This window comes from Miscanthus floridulus, chromosome 4 (assembly GCF_019320115.1).
Source record: "Miscanthus floridulus cultivar M001 chromosome 4, ASM1932011v1, whole genome shotgun sequence".
NCBI classification, from domain to species: Eukaryota; Viridiplantae; Streptophyta; class Magnoliopsida; order Poales; family Poaceae; genus Miscanthus; species Miscanthus floridulus.
Window position 1 is genome coordinate 97,160,246 of NC_089583.1, and position 26,448 is coordinate 97,186,693.

The 26,448-nt window shown below is 48.1% G+C and overlaps 1 protein-coding gene across 1 annotated transcript; it reads right to left on the reverse strand.

Annotated features, from left to right (window-relative positions):
* Positions 1-23,703: 23,703 nt before the first annotated feature.
* LOC136548866 (uncharacterized mitochondrial protein AtMg00810-like) lies at positions 23,704-24,039 on the reverse strand. Its single transcript, XM_066540239.1, has one exon. It carries the CDS (start codon positions 24,037-24,039, stop codon positions 23,704-23,706), a length of 336 nt encoding a protein of 111 aa, XP_066396336.1.
* Positions 24,040-26,448: the final 2,409 nt, after the last annotated feature.

Genomic DNA, 26,448 nt, shown 5'->3' on the forward strand with positions numbered 1-26,448 from the left:
TTGACGTCTTCATCATTGACCAGATGTTGAAGCACCTTCTGACCGGGCGCTGGGAAAACACTATTTTAGCATCCGGTCACTCCTTCGGCAGCAGGTTCACCTCCTGTGAACTGATCGGACGCTGGACACCAGAGTCCGATGTAGCGTCCAATCACTCCTTCTTCAGCAAATCTTCAAAGTCCTTCACGCTGCCTATTCCCAATCAAGTCCCAACTCCAATAAGATCCAAATAAACACCAATTGGGACTGATGTGAGTGACCTCTCTCAAACCCTCAATTTTTTTAAAAATATTTTGCCTTAGGCTATAATTCTTTTTAAGAAAATAGGCAATAAGAGGGTGATTTAAGATAAACGACAAAACAACATTCATGCATATGCAATGCAATACTCGAAAGTAAATCTAGTTGCTTGTCGAGTTTGATCCAAGGTTAAGCTTCTTCACACGCTTTTCAGCGGTTATCTTAACCATGTTAGACAAGCTCTACATGCATTATAAAGCATTAAACATGTTGTATATTACAATGCAATGCAAGGAACAACACAAGCTCAATTTTTAGTGAAGTTGCTAAAATCAAGCACATTGAGTTTATTCCGCAATCTACAAAATGTTGCCTCATCTAGCGGTTTAGTGAAGATATCCACCAATTGATCCTCGGTCCTTACACCTTCTAGTGATATATCATTTTTAGTAACATGATCTCTAAGAAAATGATGACGGATATCTATGTGCTTGGTGCGAGAGTGTTGAACCGGATTATTTGCAAGTTTTACTGCACTTTCATTGTCGCACAAAAAAGGTACTTTATCTAGAACTACACCATAGTCTAGCAAAGTTTGTTTCATGTAAAGTATTTGTGCACAACAAGCACCCGCGGCAATGTATTCCGCTTCGGCGGTGGACAAAGCCACACTATTTTGTTTCTTGGAGGACCAAGACACAAGTGATCTACCAAGCAAATGGCACCCTTTGGATGTGCTTTTTCTATCAACTTTACATCCGGCATAATCCAAATCGAAATAGCTAATTAACCCAAATCTAGCTCCTTTGGGATACCAAAGGCCAATATTTGGTCTGTGCTTAAGATACCTAAGGATTCTTTTTACGGTAATTAAATGAGTTTCCTTAGGATTAGCTTGAAACCTAGCACACATACACACACTAAACATGATGTTAGGCCTAGATGCGGTCAAATACAACAAGCTACCAATCATAGAGCGGTAGAGAGTTTGATCAACCGGGTTATCTCCCTCATCTAGGTCGAGATGTCCATTTGTTGGCATTAGAGTCTTGATTGGCTTACATTCATCCATCTTGAATCTCTTGAGAAGATCATTAGTATATTTCTCTTGAGAGATGAAAATCCCTTCTCTCATTTGCTTGACTTGAAAACCAAGAAAGAATGTAAGCTCTCTAATCATTGACATCTCGAACTCTTTCGACATCAATTCACCAAATTCTTTGCATGAATCTTCATTTGATGATCCAAAGATAATATCATCCACATATATTTGACAAATGAAGATATACCCATCAAGCTTCTTGGTGAATAGTATGGTGTCGACCTTCCCAATGATGAAACCCTTCTCAATGAGGAAGTCCCAAAGGCGCTCATACTAAGCTCTTGGGGCTTACTTAAGCCCATATAGTGCCTTGGACAACCTATAAACATGAATAGGATATCTAGGGTCTTCAAACCTGGGAGGTTGATCAACATAGACTAGTTCATTAATAAAGCCATTTAAGAATGCACTTTTCACATCCATTTGATAAACTTTTATTTCATGATGTGATGCATATGCAAGGAGGATACGGATGGCTTCTAATCTTGCAACCGGGGCAAAGGTCTCTCTAAAATCCAAACCTTCAACTTGAGAGAACCCCTTTGCAACTAGTCTTGCCTTGTTCCTCATAACAACACCTTGATCATCTTGCTTGTTTTAGAACACCCACTTTGTTCCAATGACTCTTGCACCTTTTGGCCGCTCTTCAAGAGTCCAAACTTCATTGCGAGTGAAGTTGTTCAACTCTTCATGCATGGCATTTATCCAATCTAGATGTTGAAGAGCTTCTTCTACCTTATTAGGCTCAAAGCAAGAGACAAAAGAGTGATGAGCAATAAATGAAGTAAGTTTTTGAGATCGAGTCATTACACCCTTTGATGGACTTCCTATGATAAGATCTTATGGATGATCTTGAAGTAGGGGTGTATTTCTTCTATTGACCACTTGAGGGGGAGGTTGTGGAGCATCAACATCTTGTGCTTGTACCACCATTTATTCATGGGAGACATGAGTATCTTCATTTTCTATTCTTCCATCTTTTTCATCATCTTATGGCACACTTGATGAAGAAGGTGGATCAATCACTTATATATCATCTTCATCATCTTTAGGCTTGATGTCTCCAACTAGAATGTTCTTCATAGCCTCCCTTAATGATTCATCACCTACATCATTAAGATTCTCATGTGCTCTTTAGGAGCCATTAGATTCATCAAATTCCATATCATATGTTTCTTCAACCAAGCCGGTGGCATGATTGAATACTCTATATGCTTTGGACTTTGATGAGTAACCAATAAGAAAACCAATATCACAACGTCTTTGGAACTTCCCTAGGTGTTGCCGCTTCTTGAAGATGTAGCATTTGCAACCAAACACCCTAAAGAAGGAGACGTCCAGCTTCTTCCCATTGAGCAACTCATAAGGTGTCTTGCCAAAAAACTTTTGAAGGAATAGGTGGTTTGATGCATAGCATGCGGTGTTGATTGCTTCCGCCCATAGAGCTTTGGGGGTGTTGTACTCATCAAGCATTATTCTTGCAAGAGTGATCAATATCTGGTTCTTCCTCTCAACTACACTATTTTGTTGAGGAGTATATGTTGCGGAGACTTCATATTTGATTCTAACTTCATCACAATAAGCTTCTATATTTGTGTTGTCAAACTCTTTCCCATTATCACTTCTTATCTTCTTGAGCTTCACTTCAAATTCATTTTGTGCTCTCTTGGCAAACTTCTTGAAGCAAGATGCAACTTTGGATTTGTCATGAAGAAAGAACACCCATGTATACCTTGAATAATCATCCACAATCACAAGACAATAAAGATTTCCTCCCAAACTCTTGTATGTTGTTGGTCCAAATAAATCCATGTGAAGGAGTTCTAGCACTCTTGCGGTTGACATGAAGGCTTTTGTTGAATGGGTATTTGCAACTTACTTGCCGGCTTGACATGCACTACAAAGCTTGTCCTTCTCAAACTTCACATCCTTCAACCCTCTCACCAAATCATTCTTCATAAGCTTCTTGAGTGAGCTCATCCCAACATGAGCAAGTCTTCTATGCCATAGCCACCTAAGTGTTGTTTTGGTGAATAGGCATGTCTTCAAATTTGCATCTTCGGAGGTGAAGTCCACTAAATATAGGTTGTTGTATCTAAATCTTTTGAATATCACATGATCATCATCCTTCTTGGATACAATAACCTCCTTCTCAGTAAACAAGCATTGGAAGCCAAGATCACACAATTGTCCAACGGATAGCAAGTTGAAACTCAATGAAGCAACATATAGCACATTGGAGATGGAATGATCATTTGATATTGCCACTTTGCCCAATCCTTTGACCTTGCCCTTTGAGTTATCTGCAAATGTGATTCTTTCTTGTCCATCTACTTCTTCATCTAGTGAGGTGAACATACGAGGATCATCGGTCATATGTTGTGTGCAATCACTATCAATAACCCAATAACTTCCACCGGTCTTGTAGTTCACCTACACATAAGAGATCAAGCTTTAGAAACCCAAACTTGTTGAGGGCCCTTCACCTTCTCAACAAGTGACTTAGCAACCCAAATTTTCTTAGACCTATTCTTGTTTGGAGGACCTAAGAATATCACTTTCATTTTCCCATAAGCATCCTTTCTAAGCATGTAGTGAGCATTGAAGGCAAATGGTCTAGCATGCTTGGGCAAGGGTTGTGGTGGTGGAGTTTGGCACTCATGAGCAAAGTGGTCTTCTTGTCCACACTCAAAGCATCTCTTTGGCTTTGGCTTTGATTGTTGTTGTTGAGCTAGAGCCTTCTTCTCTTTGTTTGCCATGTATCTAATGCCACTTCTATCCATCTTCATGACGGTATTCATTAGAAGCTCACTTTGAAGATACTTGCCTCTAGTGAACTTGCTCAATCCAATCTTAAGATGCTCTTTCTCCAACTTGAGCTTCTTGTTTTCTTCCTTGAGAGCATCATTGTTCTTTTCTTCCTTGAGCTTCTTGTTCTCATCTTTGAGCTTCTCATTCTCAAGGGTCAAACCATCATCATGAACAATAGTTTCTAGCACAATAGGCTTGGTGGTTTTAGTTCTTCAAGATCTTTCTTGAGCTTTGCATTATCATTCTTGAGCTTGACAAACTCATCATAGTCATTGGCTTCAACCACTTACTTGCCCTTGCTACTAGAACTTTGCTCAATGCTCTCATCAATAAGATCATCACATGATGTAGCTATATCAATCTTAACAACATCATTAGTGGCATCATGTGGCTCATTGGGTAAAATTTCTTTAGCAATAACAAGGGTATCATGATTAACCTTAAGAGTAGTGTATTCATCTTTTAGCTTGTTATGGCTAGTGATGAGCTCTTTGTGCACCCACTCAAGTTTATCATATTTATCTTTGAGCTCTTTCTTAGAAGATTTGAGCTCCTTGAGTTTGGACGACATAGCATCATTTGCTTCTCTAAGCTCAACACTAGCCTTTTCGGCTATCTCACATTTAACTAAAAGAGAATCATTCTTAATTTCAAGCTTTTCATTTTTAGCTCTAGTCTTTATGATGATCTTAGTGTATTTCTTTAGTAGTTTAGCAAGATCATCATAAGTAGGTGACTCATATTCATCATCGCTATCACTATCACTATCATCATTATGTGCATGATCATCACCACTACTATCATTATCATGTGATACCTTTCATTCACCTTTGGCCATAAGGCATAGGTGTGTAGAGGATGATGGCGGTGGTGGCGGTGAAGATGATGAGTCAATAGCAATGGCGGCCACCTTCTCGTTGTCACTTTCATCATCGGATGATCCACTATATGAATCAATGTCTGTGAGCCAATCACCGACGATGTAAGCCTTTCCACTCTTCTTCTTGCCATCTCTCTTCTTGTATGGCTTGTTCTTTTTCTTCTCATCTTCATCTTCATTGTTTGAGTCATCTTTTTTGCCTTTGTTCTTGTTCTTGTACTTGTCTTTCTTGGGCTTTGTGCATTGGTGAGCTAGATGACCAAGTTCACCACAATTGTAGCAATCCATCTCGGAGATTGGCTTTCTTCTTGAGCTTGTGAAGAACTTCTTCTTCTTGCCATCGAACTTGATGCCACTCTTGTTGAGCTTATTTAGCATCTTGGTGGTTTTCTTCACCATAAGAGCAAGGCTTTCATCATCATCACTTGAGCTCTCATACTCAAGCCTTGCTTTGCCCTTCTCTTGGCTAGCCTTGAATGCTAAATCTTTTTCTTTCTTCTTTGTAGAGGATGAGCCATCTTGAGGTGTGATGTGCATATACATCTCATAAGCATTTATCTTCCCCAAGATTTGTATCGGTGTAGCGGTGGAAAGATCACCTTGGTGTAGCATGGTCACAATATGCCTATATTTGTCAATGGGGAGGACACTCAAGATCTTTGTTACAACATCGGATGGTTGCATTTGAGTGAGTCCAAGCCCATTGACTTCCTCTACAAGAACATTCAAACATGAATACATTTCATTAGAACTTTCTCTAGCAAGCATTTCAAAAGAGTTGAGCTTTTTCATGACAAGATGATAGCGTTCCTCACGCTCACTCTTAGTTCCCTCATAGAGCGCACAAACATCCGACCATAGTGCATGGGTGTCTTTGTGGTTCCTCACACGATTGAACATATCTTTGCAAAGGCCTCTAAAGATGGTGTTTTGAGCCTTTGCACTCCACTTCTCGTAATTAACCTCATCGCCTTGTAGGTTAGTAGCATCCTGAGATTTTGGGAAGCCTTGTGAGGTGGCTCTAAGTATACCAACATCTAGAGCCTCTAGATACGTCTCCATGTGAATTTTCCAATAAGCAAAGTCATCTCCCTCAAAGATAGGAGGAGGTCCATCCCCGTGAGAAATCTTGCTCAAGGCGGTTAAGCCTAAATATGTGAGCATGAGGCTCCAATACTAATTGAAAGGATCAAGATGCCCAAGAGGAGGGGTGAATTGGGCTAATTCTAAATTTATTTGAAATAAATAAGTCCTATGGTTAGCCCAATTAACCCCTTATGCTTAGAACATGTTCCTAATTGTTCTACCACACAAAAGACTTGCAACCTAAGTTCCAATCCTACTCTAGCATGGCAATTCTAAGAATGTAAAGATATGAATTGAAATGCACAAAGTAAATACTCAAAGTAAATGCTCAAAGTAAATAGAGAGGAAAGAACGCGGCGATGTTTTGCCGAGGTATCGGAGAGTCACCACTCCCCACTAGTCCTCATTGGAGCACCCGCGCAAGGGTGTAGCTCCCCCTTGATCCGCGCAAGGATCAAGTGCTCTCTATGAGTTGATTCTTCAACACTCCGTCATGGTGAATCACCCACAACCGCTCACAACTTGAGTTGGGTCACCCACAAGCTCCACCAGGTGATCACCGAACTCCCAATCACCACCAAGCCATCTAGGTGATAGCGATCACCAAGAGTAACAAGCACGAACTCTCACTTGACCACGACAAGCCTAATGAGAAGGTGGATATACACTTTGCTACTCTCGATCTTCACTAATGAGGTCTCTCTTTTGGATTCTCAAATCTCAATCACCTCACTAGGACCTTGCTCTTCTTGGCACTCTCTAAGGTGTTTCTCAGCCGTTGGAATGAGCAAAAGTACCCCCACACACGAGTGGAGGTGGTATTTATAACATGGGCTAAAAAACGAACCGTTATGTGCCTCTGCGGGGTGACCGGACGCTCCGGTCAGTACACCCTAAACTCCAGGGTTTACAGTGTGACCGAACGCTGCCAGCGTCCGGTCAACACTTACCGAACGCATCTGATCATGGTTTACCCTCTCTGGAACCTTACTAGAAACGACTAGATGCTGGCTCTCAGTGTCCGGTCACTTGACCTTCTAGTGTCTGGTCACACCGAATGATTTCACCTCAGTCAAATAAACTGACCAGACTCTGCGCCAGCGTCCAGTCACACCGAAGCCAGCGTCCGGTCAGTATTTGACCCTCCATTTACTTCCAACTCTTGATCATACGTGAATGAAGTTTGCTCTATTGGATCTTAGGCATATGTAGGAGCTACCTAGCACTAGTTTTAACAGGTGTGCACCACACCTAACTCACTAGACTCACCTAGGTCAAGCTACCCGTTCATACCCCCCTTAATAGTACGACCAAAGGAAAAATAAAGTCCTAAACTACTCTAAGTGTCTCTCCAACGCCAATCGACACTTAGAACTAGTCCATCCTTAACCTTGTCGTCCATCCTTTGAAAACCAAAACGATTTCCATTGTAGGGGCATGACAACCATGATTGCCCAATCGATCTCCATTACCATGACCTAACTCAATTGTTTCTGCAAAACACATGTTAATCACAGTAATCACATATTGTCATTAATCACCGAAACCCAACTAGGGGCCTAGATGCTTTCAGAATCAAACACCAAAAATGAAGACATTAGTAGCATAAGGGAGGGTCAAACTTTGTGATCATTTGTGTGTAGAGTGGAATATGTCACAAAATTTGACTCTCACATTATATAGACTAAGCTCCCCCTAAATATATGCATACTATCAGGTTCATAAACCCGAGGTCCTACGAGGATCGGCTTCCACGCCCGGGCTTGGCCCAGGAAAACAACGTATAGTTCATGGGCCAGCCCAAAAATCTAAAACACAACGGGCCGGAAGGGTAGTCCGGTCGCCGACTCGAAGGTCTACCCAAAAGAACAAGCGCCCACTCGTCAACTTCTTCGGCCCACCTCTCCTACCGGAGCACTCACTTCAGGCACCAGCCATCTCCAAGCAGTCTCTCCAATCGGAAGGCCTGGCCCAAAACACTGCTTCTGACTCCGACCCCACGATCGGGGCTTGTGGGAATCCTGCTTACCTCTCTTCTCCGACTGGCGCACTGAGAGCCAACTAGAGCCATCCAACCGGGGACACCCCATTTGGAAGGAACTAGAAGACGTGCGAAGAAAGGCAAGGCATGGCTCACAAGTCAAAACCACTGTACCAAGGACCAAACCCTGCACGAAACAGTGCTCTCCAGCCACCCTGACACAAAGTATTGTAGGGGCCACTTAAAACTCCCATACGGAAAGCCCCCCGCATGTCTCTAGACATCGATCACAGTATGGGCTCCAGGATTTGCCATACCGAGTGAACATAGTGCGGCTCCTCACATGCCACTAGGCATCAAGAAGTATTTGTAGGTATCGGCGTCCATCCTTCCTAAAGAAGATAGCTCGACCTCCCATGCGCATCTAACATTCTACAGCAACATCAACAGTGTTGAGGGAGCCTACCATTATCCAGACTTCATCGGATTGCGCAACAAGGCTTAGAAACATCCATACTCTCTCCCTCTCACCTATAAAGCCATCCCCTTCATCTATAAAAGGGGATGCGCTCCCTCCTACGAAGTGGATGGACTTCTTCAAGTTCAGACTCACTAGATCGATTGCTCACAACCATAGAACCACCAAACTCCGACCGTAACCCTTCTGGTCGGAGCCAACCGAACCTCTTGTACACCTCATCTTTCTCTCTCTCGTTTATAACCCCACTACAGACTTTAAGCACCTGGGCTCAGGAATAAAGTCATCGACTGACTCCGACTGGACGTAGGGCACGTTGCCTAAACCAGTATAAATCCTGTGTCATTGAGTGCTAGGCCACCTCCAATCATAACGTACAACAAAACTACAAATATTTACTAGTTGGTCACTTTCTACACCGACAGTTGGCGCCATCTGTGGGGAAGACTTTGTATGTTCAACACTTTTTGGTCATCGGATGGCCTATTTTTCTACCACCCCCACCATGGCGGGCTTGGGCGATACGATTCGTTTTGGCTCGCTGGAGTTCCCCGCACTCTCGCCCGCCAGGATGCGTGTTCCACCTGTCTTCGAGCCATCCTAGGACTTCCGCTTCGGGAGCCTAGACTTCGTCGCCGACCGGCTCAGCGTACTCCACCTCCGCGAGGAGACTCGTGACCCGACACCCGTCGGAGGGACATCCTCCATCAACTCCGGGACACGCAACTTCGACAACGCGGCATCTGTGCTTCATTCGGAGCAAACTCTCTGCTCAAACCCTGTTGTGAGTAATATACATGCTGTTATTTACTTACTATGCTCTATCTTTCACCAAATACCCAGTGGGTTACCATTGTCCCTATCACAGCCACCATACGGTCAGTTCCCCTATGGCCTTGTGTCTTCCGTGGACACATATGCCTAGGGACTCCAAAAGGTGCTGGCGCCGCACCCTCTCATGTCTGAGTTTGTGGGGATGGCGAGCTATGCTCCCACTTGTTTCCTCAACATCATGAATGACAACGTCAGGAGTGATGGCTCTAGCATCGATGATGTGGCGCCTAGCCACCGTCGGTCCTGGGAGTATGTTGCGGCAGACGCCCCGGAGCAGCCGCTAGGGGTAACGGAGTCCTTCTAGACCCACGCCCCACTGGGCCCTCACACAGAGACCCCCGAGCTCACACATGAGCATGGGGAGGATCTACGACGATAGTGGCCGCATCAGCCACCAACTGTACCAGCACGCTAAGCGCACCACACTGTGCCCCGTGCGCATAGACCGGTAAATGGTGCTCGGGGTTGCGCCCGTCAGCCCCAGCGTAATGCCCCGGTTCGGGGGACCAATCCCCCGTAGTTCGCTCGGGCCAGTTAGAACATTGCCACCGCGGCAATGCTCCTGTGTGACCTGTCCGAGCCAAATGACCCTCACGAATGGGTGATCCACCAGAACCTCCAAGCACTACTGGAAACCGCCGCCGTTCAACAGGCGGAGTCCTCCGTATCGCGACACTAACTCATGACCTCGCTCCCCGTCCAAGGAATAGGGACGCAGCAGATGGGGCACTACACCCCATCACCACCACAACCGCCGAGTGCAGCATAGGAAGTCGTAGCGACACCTTGCCTTGACTTGACGACCGCCCCGTGCCGACCGCCTATCTACGCGTGGCTCGGGCCGAACCAAGACACGCGCAACGTCGACCGGAGTCCTAGCCCTGACCGCCTAGGACCACGAACCTTTGTCCAACCTCTCCAGCAAGCATCGTTCCTACCATGCTTCAACGGAGGCCACGACAAAGGTAAGGCCAAGCGCCAGGGTCAAGACGAGGGCCCCTCATGCCAAGGGGAAAAAGAATAGAAAGGGTCGCCGCCGACCGGCCAACTCTGCGTTGGCCGCCATGGCAGATTATGCGGGCACTCAGCCCCAGCAAGACCCTCCAGGCCACTTTCATGAGCTCATGGAGAGCCCGTGCACCAACCACAACTATCTCGTCAACCATCTCTACAAGGACTGCCAGCTCCTCAAGCGCCTACAGAGGTAGGCTGGCAGGCCAAAGGAGGAAGAAGACGGGGAAGCAGCAACCGAAGAAGGGGTGGAATGGGCAAGGATCCAGATGACTGAAGTGATCCGACTAGACACGTACCAACTGAAAGACAACAACAATGATACTCTCTTCGAGCGCCTTGGAACAGCTATGTCTTTCTTTCTTTTCCTAAGTTTCAGTCTTACATTTACTTAGCGAACGCTCCTATAAGAGCACCCCAACCCGAACACTTTTTGGCTCGGGCGCTCGGGGGCTCCACTAGGGGGCTCTACTACCCCTCTATTTTTGTTTTTTACTTCAAGTACTCTTTTACTTTCATATGGAGAAACTCCTTCCTACCTGAATAAAAGGGCAGTTCGTTCCTTTGTTTTACCGTATATAGCTTTGCTTTGAAACATTCTAACTGATTGCACCCCGCCTTTTCCTAAGGTTACGACTGGTCGAGCCTCGCGGGCCACGCCCTAGGATCACAAAGTTGCAGCCTATGGAACAAACGGGAAGGTACAAGAAAGAAAGAAATTTAAAACAAAATTATGCTAAGGGAGGACTAAGGAACGAAAGGGAACATGCTTCCCTGAACGGAGCAACTCCATCACAAAAACAAAAACCGATTACAGTCATTGAAACACACGAATGTTTTACATAGGGGTTCCCCCCATGAACTTAAACTTCTTACATCTACTAACTACTTATATTTAAAAAGGTATTAAACTGACCCGCGGCATCTGCTGACGGCGAGACCGACGAAGGCGTAGGCTGCTCGCTCTCAGGCAGCACGACATTTGGCTCGATTAGGGCCGAGGCAATGTCCCCCCCCCCCGAACTAGGCTCCATGCTATCTGTAGGCTCGGAGGCATCCTCTCCACGCATGCTTCGGACCATGTCTTGACGGTGAACATCCATCACCCACTCGGCGGAGACTTGCTCTGACATCGGCCACGCGTGCGGCAGTAGGCTCACCCTGATTGACTAGATGTCCTCCATGCTCAGGCCTTCAACATACCCACCATAGATAGTGGCGAAGTCTAGATTCGGGTGGTATGTTGCCACCGAGGTCAGCACCCCCGATGCTCCATAAAACAGCCTGCTCCTGACAAGGTCCTTAACCGCGTCCAGGACCTCCTCCAACTGAACCATGGGCACGCTGGTACTTGGCGTCAACCCGAAGACTTCTGAGATGATGAGCTGGGCAGCGTTGCGGATCTGGCCAAGTTCCCCTTCGAGAGCGTGTTGCTCTTCATAGGACTTGGCTAGCTCCTCGACATTCCGGCTGAAGTTTGCCTTGGTCGTCTCTAGGTCTCGCTCCAGCGCCTTCACCTTTTCACCTAGCTCTGCAAGAAGGGCGACAAGCTCAGAAACAGGCTAGGGGGAAAATCAACACCATGAGAAAACAAAAAGGTATGCACCGATGCAAGAGGCCTCAAGGGTGGAGAGATCCTCTTCCTGCCGAGCCACCTATTCGCGCAGTCGGGCACTCGCGTCCTGCATCCCCATCACCTGGTCCCGGAGCATGAGCACTTCTCGATCCGCTTCCGACCAGGCCCTCTGCTCCACCTCATGGGCCTTCTATGCTGACTCTAGGGTGGCTTGCTCTGGCTCAAGGGCTACCAAGGCCTCTTGGAGTGCCACCTCGGTGTTCGCTAGGGACGTCCGTAGCCCCGCCTCCATCTCTGCCTAGCGGACCTTTGCCACCTCGAGCCCTCTCTCGGTAGCAGTCGCCCGCTCTGCCGCATGCTACTCCTCCGCCCGCACCATGGCTGCCTCGGCCGCCCGGACCTAGGACTCACGACAAGCGGATTCCACCTGGTGCTCAAGCTCAGCCATCCGTGCGTGTTCCGCCTAGAGGAAGTAGGACTTACAGGACGACACCTTCCTTATTTCCTGTGGAAAATAGGCATTATAAAAACAACCGACGAAAGATTCAAAGGGCAAGGAGAAGTACCAGAAAGTCACCTCCGTGGTGAGCTACAAGTCGACCTCAACCAGCTGCCGGGCAAACTGAGCCTCCTTCCAGGCGCTCTCCAGCTTCGCGGACAACTTAGTGACCTCAGACACCACGGCATGCCCTTGTCCCCTAAAAATTTCCCAGAGCTGGTGCTCCTAGGAATCCCAGAGGATGAACCTCACCCTCAATAGGTCCTCGGGGAAGGGCCACTCTAGGTCACTCTCCGATGAACCATTGAAGGGCCTAGCCTCCAATCGGACCACCGCCAGTTCCCGCGGTGACACTGCCAGCTCCCGCAGCGACACCGATGGGTCTGCCATGGTGTCCACCTCGTCGTTAGATAGGATCTCCACCACCACGTTCACATGGGATGCTGCCTAGCATCCCAACTCGGTCCCGGCCACGCTTCCCTCCTGTGACTTCGGCCCCAACGACAAGGTTGGGTCGTGCAGCCCTCCACCCAGCGAGATGGGGAGCTCACCCCCCTCATCTCCTCCACCACAACTGGCAGAGGAGGGGGCACAAGGGTTACCTCCGACGCCACCTCCGCCACTAGCATTAGGATCACCACCAACAATGTCGCCACCGCTGTCATGTTATCAGCAGCTGCCTCAGGGGGCACCACCCTCGGGAGGGAAGGCTTCACCACCGCCTCGCTGCCCCCTTCGCTCGCCGTAGCATGCTGCAGAGTGGGCCTCCAAACCTCCTGCACGGAGGCCAGGGCAATGCTTAACCCCGGCATCCCCCGACTGCTAACAAAAATCATGGGTAAGCCACACTCCAAAAAGACTCAACCAGGACGAGGCCCGCTCCCGAATAGCGACCCATGCCCCTCACTTCAGACGGGGTTGGAGTCATCCCAACCTGCTCCTGCCTAGCCTATGGGTCACCATGACCTCTGCCTCAGGGCTCCCTGACCGGAGCAGCGGGCGGGGCATCCCCCGACTATGAGTCGCACGTCGACTGAGCGCCAGTCTGCCCCTCAGACCACATGGACTGCTCGACCACACCCATAGCAGGTGGGGCCTCCTCCAGCCACAAGTCCAGTGTTGGCACCAGCCCTGTCGCCGCACAATCGCCGGGCCACTCCTTGGACTGCCTAGCTCATCTAGACGCGTCCACCACAGGCGACGACAGAGCTAGCAACACCACCGAGGGCCGCGGTGACCACGTTCGCTTCGCCGCCCGTTCACCGCCGACATCCGCACTCATGGCACGCTTCCTAAATGCAGGAACCTTCGCACATTGCGTGGCCTCCTGCTCCTCGCCAGTGGACGTTGCCGTAGGGTCGCGACGTACCACCGAGGTCGCAATGACCTCCTGACTCTCCTCCTCATCAGAGAAGACCATGTCCTCTAGATCCGTAGGATCATCCAACGTGAGTTCCAACTCAATGTCGCTCGCACGTTCCCCAGCTCTCACACACTGGGCGACCTCCTCCTTCTTCTCTTCTTTTCGATAAACCTCCTTGGTTTTCTTCTTCTTCCAGGCATCTATTGCCTCCTTCTGGGTGGCCTACTAGGCCCGACCCGCCGGCCCCTTGGGAAGGTGTGGCCAAGACTTGTACCTCCCAAGCCCCTATGGAATGAATGAACTAAAATCAAAAAAGAAGGGGGCGGAGAAAAAAGCGCGAACAAAATAAGAGAGCATACCAGCGTGGGCACGATCGAGGCATTGAATGGTATGGGTTTTCCCACCACCGTCTCTCTCGGCCTCGGCTGCAGCACTTGGTCGATGCGACTCCAGATCTCGTCGTCCACTAGCTCCTTCGATGACACGCGGTCTAGGTCCAACCGGCCGTCATACATCCACATCGGGTGCGTCCTCTCTGCCAACGGCACGACCCGGCAGCGGTAAAGGGTGTGGAACACCCGCACCCCATCGAGCCTGCCCCTTATGAGCTTCCAGAGCTCCTCCTTGATGGCCTCCACCTTGTGCTTCTCTATGTGGGCGTAGCCCCACGACCAACTCTTCTGCTTCACCGACCTCCTATCGATAAATGCTAGAAACGGCGCCTCTACCGGATTCCTGATGTAGAACCACTCCCCATGCCATCCTCGGTTGGAGTCACATAGGGAATATGTGGGATATGAGCATCCTGCATGTGGCTTCCTCTGTAGGGCGAATCCTCTGATCGGTGCGATCTTGGACGAACTCCAGTCCACCATAGCTCTCCTAGAGAAGAAGAGCCAGAAGAGATCCGCGTGTGGCTCTATCCCGAGGAAAGCCTCGCAGATGGTGACGAAGCCGACAATGTGTAGCACCCCCATCGGATTGAGGTGCTACAGTTCCAGACCCCACTCGTTGAGGAGCCTGTGCAGGAACCAGTGCGTGGGGTATCCTAACCCATGCTCGTGGAAGGTAAGGAAAGAAACCACATCATCGGGACGAGGTTGTGGGAACTCCTCCTCCTTCCCTAGGACCCTCCAGTGCGCCACCTCCTACGGCGGCAGGAACCCCTTCACGACGAACACCTCCAACACCGACGCCCTCATGGTGGATGACCTCTAGTCCAACATTTCGATGAGTTCCTCTCTTCTCCCTTGCTCTTTCCCCTTCTTTCCTAGAAACATCTATGGCTCTTAGGAACGCTCATGGCAAAGAGGAGGAAAGAAGGCGATGGTAGACAAACAAAAGGCTAAAGAGCAGAATGAAAACCCTCTCCCCTCTCCTACTTAAGGAAAAGGGAGCAGCGGTTATGGAGGGACACACTGATCGGGGAAGCTGGAACGACGGGACAAGATTTTCTCTTTCTTTCATTTAATGCAGATAAGACACGCCCTGCTCGATGGAACGGCTCCTGATCGGACGGGACATGGCCTAGCCATGGCCCACCACTACCGCACGATCAACCACTACCACACGATGGGCACAGAAACCAAAGCGCCACTGCATGCGGGTGGCTCCCCACTTCCCTAGGCCAGACCTAAAGGAACCCAAATGATAGGTAAGGATAGACACCGGATGGCAGGTGAGGAAGCAAAGGGGTGCCCCATGTAGGCCACGCCGACTCCATCACGGATGATGAGCACGGGTCCTGGTTAGACATTTCTAACTGAAGCTCTCCAAACCCCATCACTCAGGTCGTCAAGGTCCCAGTCGGACTTTTCTGACTAAGGCTCTCTGAGCCCCATCACACCAGTCATCAAGGTAAATACTATCATAACCCCTCTATTTCTTTACAAATCATTCATAGATCCATACGCGCATTCATCTCATATGCCTGAACCCCCCGGACAGTTAGGGCATGAACCGCCCGGGGGCTCAGGAACTAAGCATCGCATGTGTAGCGAAATGCACTAGAACGCTCCGTGTTGCGCCATGAAGCGGCGGCTTGCCTCATTTGACATGAGCAACCAAAATAGAGCCAGGGGAGAAAATTGTAGATGAGCACCGTGCGGCCTTTGCCTGGTCTAGCAAACCGAGTCATCTCAACCTTCTCGTTCGATCCTAAACCTCTCACCAAGCCCATAGATTCTCCATCAAGGGGAGGCCATTAGGCCACCCGGGTCGGTCTCCGGGATGACCTAGGCATCTGTCGAGATGTAGGTAAAGGAGTAGTGGAATGCCATAAGAGGGCTATGCCGACCCCGTCACGAATGATGGACCCAGATTCCGCTCGATCACACCCATTAGCGAGCTCACCGAGCTAGTCTTTGAGCTCAAGCGATTGGGACAGGCGATGAAACTCAGCCCCTCCAGTTGTGAGAAACTAGATGGGCTAGTGCAAAATGACTCACACCAGCCCCCACGAAGGCTCGACAAGGCTCGAGGGCTCAAATGCCAAGGGACCGTGACTCCGAACTCACATCGATAGGATCGACAACATCCGTCTATGGCTCTTGGGACCGCGACTTCGAACTCGTGTTGACTAGATCGGTGACATCCAGCTACGGCTCTTGGGACCCAGACTCCGAACTCACGTCGACTGGATCGGCGACATTCGGCTATGGCTCTTGGGACCGCGACTCCGAACTTGCGTAACGGCTTCACTAACTAAAACTAACTCTTTTGATCCATGGCGAGCACCGACGCCTGGGTCCACTTGCGACTCCACCTTACCTGATCCCACGGCGTGCACCGACACCAAAGATCAAACTCTGTTGCATCCAAAACTAAGCTGTCTCCGTTCATGGCGTGCACCGACGCCAGGGCTTGTCTCAAACTAAACTTCCTCGCTCGATCCCCGGCACGCACTGATGCCAGGATCAGTATGTTCTGTCTTAATCCAATCCCCGCGCTTAAAAACACCTCGGCTGCACAACGACGCCATGGTTAAACAAAATTCCATCTCAAAAATAAAAACACGCACACCCACAGACACAACACTAAGAACACCCTAGCCGGTTCCACCCGAACCACTTGGGGGCTCGGGGGCTACACCCGCGGGTGCGCTCGCGCGCACCCAGCAAGACAAAAAATCCCCTGGATGATTCGGCTCAAATCACCTAAGGGCTTGGGGGCTCCTATCGGGTTCTTAAACCTAGGGTCTCTCGAGGACCAGCTTCCATGCCCGGGCTTGACCCAGGAAAACAACATATAGTTCATGGGCCGGCCCAAAAATCTAAAACATAGCGGGCCAGAAGGGTAGTCCGGTCATCGACTGGAAGGTCTACCCAAAAGAACAAGCGCCCGCTCATCAACTTCTTTGGCCCACCTCTCTAACCAAAGCACTCGCTTTAGGCACCAGCCGTCTCTAAGCAGTCTCTCCAATCGGAAGGCCTGGCCCAAAACGCTGCTTCCTACTCTGACCCCGCGACCGGGGCTCGTGGGAAACCTACTCACCGCTCTTCTCCAACTGGCGCACTGAGAGCCGACTAGAGCCGTCCGACCAGGGACACCCCGTTCGGAAGGAACCAGAAGACATATGGAGAAAGGCAAGGCATGGCTCACAAGTCAAAACCACTATACTAGGGATCATACCCTGCACAAAACAGTGCTCTGCAGCCACCTTGACACAAAGTATTGTAGGAGCTGCTAAAAACTCCCATACAGAAAGCCCCCCACCCGCGTGTCTCTGGACATCGATCGTAGTATGGGCTCCAGGATTTGCCATACTGGGTGAACATAGTGTGGCTCCTTACATGCCACTAGGCATCAAGAAGTATTTGTGGGTACCGGCGTCCATCCTTCCTAAAGAAGATAGCTTGACCTCCCGTACGCATCTGACATTCTACAGCGACATCAACAATGTTGAGGGAGCCTACCATTATCTAGTCTTCATCAGCGTGTGCAACAAGGCTTAGAAACATCCATACTCTCTCCCTCTCACCTGTAAAGCCATCCCCTTCATCTATAAAAGGGGATGCGCTCCCTCCTACGAAGCGGACAGACTTCTTCAAGTTTAGGCTCACTAGATCGATAGCTCACAACCGTAGAACCACCAAACTCCGACCGCAACCCTTCCGGTCGGAGCCAACCGAACCTCTTGTACACCACATCTTTCTCTCTCTCGTTTGTAACCCCACTATAGACTTTGAGCACCTAGGCTCAGGAATAAAGTCACCGACTGACCCTGACTAGACGTAGGGTACGTTGCCTGAACTAGTATAAATCATGTGTCATTGAGTGCTAGGCCACCTCCAATCACAACGTACAGCAAAACTACAAATATTTACTAGTTGGTCACTTTCTGCACCGACACATACATATGGTAGAAGGCAAAGCATATGCATAGTTGGCAAATTATTGCTTAAGGGAATTTAATCTATATAGTGCATGGAGAAAGCATATAAATATCAAAATGAAATCAACATGATGATATCGGTTTAGAAATACCACATGTGGAAACCAATTTGATTTCTACCACTTGCAATAGGTGGTGGATATTTGAAGTATGATGCTTAACTCTAGGGACTCTATTTTTCTTGCAATGAGACTACTACACACATGATAAGCTTGAAAAGATGTTAGTCTCAAAGCATCTAACTTGTAGAGTAACCTCCCCCTAAATTTGTGCACACAAGAGTAGAATACTTGTAGAAGACATGCACATTGATTTTAGAATCAATAATACCACTTGAAAGATGACATCACATGAATGTGAGAATCATTTTCTAAGATGATATTCAGGAGAAATTATCTACAATTTAGACTTTGGCACATATTAGATGAACAATTGAAAGACAAGCTATGTGTCGTGCTCCTCAATACTTTTAAACCATGTGGATTTGCTCTAAGGGTTAAGAATGAAACCAAGCAAGCCTACCATAAGATATACCTAGTGTATCATGACACAAGATATAAGCATGCAATTGCAAACCTAGGCATAAAATGTAACTAGTTGCTTAAAGATATCACTTTGTAAGAAATACCACTTGTTGGAAATGCAAAATGATACTACTTGAAGGAAATTGAATCTAGTTACCTAACATGGGAAGGGGAATTTGGGTCCATAGTATTCACTAACCCACTTGGCAATTATTTTGTCCATCATGATGCACCCCATGAAATGCACCCATACTTTGCCAAGTCTCCAAATTCTTCGAATTCCATTGGATTTCTCACTTCCCTTTCGAGATCCAAACCTTCTTGGTGCTCTTCATGTTGGAAATGATTTCCTTTGGCACCCAAAAGCGTTTGACCCCATTATTGGCTTGCTTGTTCACCTTGATGGCCACCACCTTGTCATTTTTCTTCTTCTTCAAGAGATAAGCTATGGAAGCCTTCTTGTCCACCTTATTGGTGTAGGTGTTGGAGAGCTTGCTTGTTTGCTTTTTCTCTTTCTTCTTTGCTCCTCCCCCATTCTTCACCTTGCACTCATAGGACTTATGACCTTCCTTGTGGCACACGTAGCAAACCATGGTTTGTCCTTCATCAAGCTTCTTCACTCTCTTGACAGTGTTATCTTGATGAAGTTGAGCTTGCTTCGCCTTGCCTTTCACTTGAGTCAAGTCCTTGGTGAGGCGAGCTACTTCTTGCTTGAGTTGCTCATTCTCCTTTGCAATCTCTTGTGTACATGTATCTACAACAACTTTCTCAACACAAACTTGGTTGCACAAAGATGAGTCTAAACATAAATCATTACAAGAAGTAAAGTCATCCTTTTTAGACATGTTAAACATAGAACTTTTCTTTTTAGATGCCTTGGTGGGGGTTGAACTAACGGCAAGATTAGTAACTTTATTAGTTAGCTCATCACAATGTTTGCACATGGTTTCCATTTTAGCAAGCAAACTTTTATAAGCATCTTGTGAGCTAGCTAACTTTTCTTTTAATTTCACATTTTTCTTTACAAGTTGTTCATCATTGATTGTGCATGCATTTGTTGTTGCACTAGCCTCAAGTTGCTCAATTTTAGTAAATAGTTCAACATTGAGATTAGCAAAGTTCTCATATTGTTCAAGCAAAGTTTTGTATGCTTCTTGTGAACTATCTAGCTTTTCTTTTAATTTTTCGAGCTTCTTTTGTTGATTAGTGCAAACTTTAGCATAATTAAGATTTTATTGCACAATTTTATCATAAGAAGGCATTTCATCATCACTATCACTCTTACTAGAGGATGAGATTTTGTTACCTTGTGCCATAAGGCACATACGAGAAGAGCTTGATGATGAGTGCTTGCGCCCTCGCCTCTTATGATGGTGTTCTTCTTCACTTGAAGAATCATCCCATGACCTTATTGATGTGGGAGCTTGGTTCTTGCATGCCTTCTTCTTTATCTTGGGTGTGGGCTTGTTTGGACAAACTTCCACAAAGTGCCCTAACTCGCCGCATCCATAGCATCCTCTCTTTCTTTGCTCATTTCTTTGATTGGTGAAAATGAGATCTTGAATTTGGATGGGCACACCCTTGACATTGAGCCTTTGGATCATCTTCTCCACTTTGTTGATTAGTTTGATTGATTCTTCATCAAGGTCGGAGGTGGAGGAGGAAGATTGATTATCTTCACTTGAATCTTCATCATCATCATCATTGTCCTCATCTTCTTCAACTTCACTTGAGGAGCTTGAGCTTGAGCTTGTCTCAACTTGCTTGCCCTTCATCATCTTTTTCTTGCTACATGCGAGAGCTTTGCCTTTGCTCGATGAAGAGGCTTCCTATTGACCCATCTTGCGTGACATTTCAAATGCCACTATCTTGCCAATGACTATGCCTGGGGTCATGATGCTCAAGTTCTTCATGTTGTGAAGGATGATGATGATGCTTACATATTTCTTTGTGGTAGCACAGAGTTGATCTTCCTCACGATGTCCGCATCATCTAGCTTTGTTAATCCTATTGAATGGAGCTCATTGATAATTAGATTCAAACGAGAATACATATCACGAACAAGCTCGTCATCATTCATTATAAAAGAATCATAATTTTATTTAGCTAGATAATGTTTTTGCACATGGACATTAGATGTGCCATCATGGAGCTCTTGAAGTTTTAACCAAATTTCATGTGCCGTATTTAAAGTGAACACTTGATTAAACACATCCATACTAAAAGATTCAAACAAGCAATTTTTAGCTCTAGCATTGAAATGAATTTCCTTTTCTTCACTCTTGGTGGGTTTATCGGGATTCTTAATGGGTTTCATCCCATCACGAGTGACTCTCTAAACACCCAAATCAACCGTCTCAAAGTGGCAAGCCATTCTAGCTTTATAGAAAGGGAAGTTAGTGCCGTCAAAGTGTGGAGGCATAGAGGTATCCATCCCAACCACTCTAAATAGCGTTGGCTCAATGGCGGTTAAGCCAAAGGTCCAAATTGAGCCAACCGGCTCTGATATCACTTGTAGGGGACCGTGATGTCTAAGAGGGGGGTGAATTAGGCAACTTAAAAATCTAACTCTAAACTATGGCCTCTTTTTCTAACCTTAGCAAAACCTATGCAAAAGATAAACTTTCTAAATGTGCAACTATGGTTTTGCTAGTGTGGTGCTATCTGTACCGCAAAAGGAGTAATACAATCAATGTAAATGCAGAAGCTAAAGAGCAAGGTAGAGATATGCAAACTTTCATCGATGACTCTGATATTTTTACCGAGGTATCAAGAAGAGCGCAAGCTTTCTCCTAGTCCTTGTTGGAGCCCCTCGCAAGGGCCAAGCTCCCGATCAGATAACTCTGTGGATAGACTCAGGCCTTCCCCACGCGTAAGTGGGTCTTCGATGTGCCTTCCAGTAAGCCTCTCCCAGATGCTCCCCACCATCTTCACTATCAAGCTTCCGGCCGAAACGCCATGGGCCTTGTTCCCTCCAGTACACGGTGGCAGCCACACCACAAACGCGGTTGGTGTGATCTCACAAGACTATAAGCCCCTCCAATGTACAACAATGGTGCACACAAGCACCGAGTGGTAAGAGGTATGTAAACCTCACTAAACACTAGGCAAGTGAAGATCACTAAAATGTTGTATCAACACCCTTGATATGTTTCCTCAGCTCCACTCATTTCATTTGGCCGGTTGGGGGTGTATTTATAAGATCCACTAAGAAAGTAGCCATTAGGGATAAAATCCTGCTTTTCTACTACTGACTAGACGCTGATTACGTACTGATCAGACGCCTCCGATCATCCTGACCATTGGAGCCGCGATCAACTAATCAGACGCTACCAGCATCCGGTCACATACCACCGGATACGTCCGGTCGCAATTTTGCCGCTCTAGAACCTCTCTGTACTCGACCGGACTCTGTTGTCCTGTGTTCGGTCGATTTGCTTGTTCAGCATCCGGTCACTGCTGCTGCTGAGCCTCTTGATCAGGGCATCCAGTCACCGTGTTACCAGCGTCCGGTCCAGTGTTCGATCACCTCTGTGAGCTCGTTTCTTCGCAATCTTTCATCTAGATTGGTTCCTATCTTCGTGCTTGGACTTTGCTTGATATATTTAGTCTTCTCTTGTGCTTCCAAGGTCTTTGCTTATGGTGTTGATCATTGGATCATCATGTCACCTTCGTCCAGGTCACATCTTGCACCCTATTGAACTACAAAATAATCACTTGCAAATTCATTAGTCCAATTTGGTTGTGTTGGTCATCAAACACCAAAATCCAAATTAAATGGGCCTAGGGTCCATTTTCCTTACACCCAGCAACCAAAATAACATCCTCAAGTGGATACCGGCCAGAGATGGCAAAAGCTCAACTAAGAACATTTATAGGCACCTCAGTCGTCAGGAGCTGATTCAGCTTCCACAACAAGGCTCTAGAAGCATAACTCACCATGCCAACCTTATTTTGCAGAGAGCTTGGAAAAGCAAGGATCTACTCCCATTGATCAAAGCATTCACTTGGAGACTAATCAGAAAAGTGTTAGCCCACAACGATCACTGGCTCAGGTGAGTCAACCTCTCACCAGTCTTACCGAGCATAGCCAACCATGATAGACATTGTCCGACCATACACTATGGTTAGAGGTAGAGGAAGGGAGAACAAAGCATATACACATAGTAGAGGCACCAGCGTTGGCCGGAGCTCTATATAGGAGATGGCAAATCTGAACTCTCTTTACTGAATTACAGTGGCAAACTATTTATACAACTCTACCCATCTAATCCTAGTACAACTGCTATGTCGCTATAGTGACTAGATGTGACAGTAGGGCTAACTCTGGCACTTGCCCCTACTGTGGCTATAGTACAGCAGGAGAGCCATTCGACGCCTACCCCTGTAGTTGCTATAGTGCACTTGCAGAGAGCCCTTTCCAGTGTCGCCTTCACCTGCTATGCATTCACACAAGGGATGCAGAAAATTATTTAACAATTCTTCCCCTAATCCTTCTACTACCCTTGAACCCCCTGCATACCGATCATCTTCTTCAGCTCCGTGAGTCGAAGATGGCTGAGCGGCTTGGTAAGGACGTCCTCGAGTTGCCGACAAGTTTCGACAAACTTGATGACAATCTGCCCTCCATCGACATAGTCCCTGAGGAAGTAGAACTTCACATCGATGTGTTTGCTCCGGTCGTAGAGAACTAGATTCTTCATGAGGGCGATGGCGGGCTAGTTGTCCACCATCAGTGCTGGTGGGTGAGCTTCTACACCGGTCAGCTCACTCGGCAGCTGGCATAGCCACATGACTTGGCACGTCATTGTGTCTGCCGCTACATACTCTCCCTCACACATAGACAGCACTAGCACCTTCTATTTCAATGATGGCCATGAAATTGGAGCCGACCCAAGGAAGACGAGCACGCTAGAGGTGCTCCATCATCCATCGATGTCCCCTACCATGTCTACATCATTGAACACAGTGAGCTGCAGCCTGCTTCTGCCTATCTTGGGGAAGATGATCCCTTGATCCACCATCCCCTTGACGTAGCGCAACATCTGCTTCACCATAGCCCAGTGATCCTCTCGAGGATCCTCCATGAAACGACTGATGTAGCCCATGGCAAACGCAATGTCCAACCTCGTGTGGAGTAGGTAGCATAAACCGCCGATGATGCTCTGGTAGAGTGTTGCATCCACCTTTGCCGTGGTGCTGGCCTTTGTTAGCTTAAGCTGCTCCTTCATCAGAGTCACGCATGGCTTGCACTCAGCCATGTCGCTCCGCTCCAATAGCTTCGAGGCATATGCGCTTTGACTGAGCATGTGTTCCTCCTTCCCCTATCTCACCTCGATGCTGAGATAGTAGGAGAGTGCCCCAAGATTGCTCATTCAAAAACAAGCCACCATCTCATGCTTGAAGCTGTCGATGTCCTCCGCACAGGTGTCGGTAACAATCAAGTCATCCACATACATGCCGACGATGAGCTCCTCCTTCCCCCGTCGCCATGTGTAGAGCGTGTGCTCGGTTGCGCGCCATTGGAACCCAAGCTCACCCATCATGGCGTCAAGCTTAGCGTTCCACGCTCGTGGGGCCTGCCGTAGCCCATAGAGCGCCTTGCGTAGTTGGAGCACCCTGTGCTCCGCTCCCTTGATGACGAAACCCGGTGGTTGCCTAACGAAGACTATCTTCGCCAGCTCATTGTTGAGGAAGGCTAATTTTATGTCCAGATAATGGACGCGCCAGTCCTTTACTACTGCCAAGGCTAGTAGCAAACAGACATACTCCATGCATGCTACTGGCGTAAAGACTTCCTTGATGTCAATGCCCTCATGCTGAACAAAGCCTCGAGCGATGAGGCGCGCCTTGTGCTTGACAATGGCGCTGAGCTCGTCTTGGTTGACCTTGTACACCCACTTTAGGCTGATCGGATGACATCCTGGAGGTGGATCGATGAGCTACCATGTCTTATTTTCCTCGATCGCCTTCATCTCCTCGAGGATCGCCCATCGCCAGTCTCCATCGCGCTTGACTAGCACAGGTGTGGGTGGTTCCTCTATACTAACGAGCAGCAGCTCTTGATCATTGAGCAGCCGACCAACCAGGCCTAAGGGCCATGTGCCGCCGACGATATCATCTAGCCTACGGAACTGCACCTCCTCACCGTCATGGAAGGCATCCACGAACTCAGTGATGTCACTTGGAGGTGAGGTGAACTCGATCGGAGTTGATGGAGTTCCCTGTTCTGCCAGAGTGCTCGGCACAACACCCGAACTGCTTGGCACTACTCCTAGACAGCTCGTCACCACTCCTAGAGTGGTCTGCATCCCTCCTAGAGTGGTTGGCACCCATCTTGTAGTGGTCGGCACCTATCCTAGAGTGGCCGACACCACTGCAGGACCTCATGGCTCCATTCCTAGAGTGCTCGGCGCCCTTCCCAGAGTGCTCGACACCTCCCTAGGAGTGCTTGACTCTATTGCTAGAGTGCTCGACACCCCTCCCGGAGTGCTTGACACCTCCTCCCCAGTGTCTCCACCACTGTGGATGACCAAGTGCTCAACGATGAAGGTGCTGGTGAAGCCGTCAGCTTACCCCATGCTCGAACTGTTCCAGTCCCAAGTCGCCTTCTCATTGAACACAACGTCGTGCGAGATAAGTACCTTGTCTCCATGTGGGTCATAAAGCCGATACGCTTGGTACCCTCCGCGTAGCCTTGGAACACCATTGGTGTGCTCCTGACCTCTAGCTTGGTGAGGATCGGCTTTGTCTTCCTAACGTGGCCGATGTAGCCAAATGTCTGGAGGAAAGACACGCTCGGCTTGCATCCATGCCAAGTCTCGAATGGCGTCTTGCCCATTAGAGCCTTGGTGGGTGCGTGGTTGAGGATGAACACCACCGTGGTCACCGCCTCACCCCAGAACCTTGCCGGCATGCCTTTGGCCTTCATCATGGATCGAGCCATGTTGACCATCATCTGGTTCCGCCTCTCCACCATGCCATTCTGTTGTGGCGAGTATGGCGCGGTGTGGTGGCACACCACACCCTGATCCACGTAGTACGCAGCGAACTCCACCGAAGTGAATTCGCCGCCACCGCTTAGTCCTTGCTCGTTAGGAGTTGCAGCCACATGTAGCGACTATAATCATCCACGAGCAGGAGGAAGTACCGCCGACCACCATTTGTGGCTAGCGTGATCGGCCCACAAAGGTCATCGTGGACGAGCTCGAGAGCATCCTCCACGCGATACTTGGCTGCTTTTGGGAATGACAGCCTCTTTTGCTTCTCGGCCAGGCAGCTGTCACACAGCTCACCTTCGTGCTCAATGTGGGGTCACCCTTGGACCATCTTCTCCAGCCGACCAAGCGCGTCTAAGCTAAGATGTCTGAACTGAGCATGCCACAGCCATGATTTCTTAGTGTGCCTTGCCACACACTGGTTTCTCTACCTTCAGGTCGAGTAGGTACAACCGGTTTAAGGACCTCTTCACCTTGGCAAGAAGTCGCTGCCCCTGGTCCCTGATCCTGAGGACTCCGTCCTTGATCAGTACCTCACTACCGCGCTCATCCAGCTGACCAATGCTGATGATGCTTGAACACAGCTGCAGGATGTAATATACATTCATCAACGTGCGGTGCTTGCCATTCTGGCACCTAAAGATAATGGTGTCGCGCCCTCGGATAACCACC

Coding starts and splice junctions, on each gene's coding strand:
- LOC136548866 (XM_066540239.1), bottom strand. CDS start 24,039: ATGGCTGAGTGCAAGCCATGCGTGACTCTGATGAAGGAGCAGCTTAAG.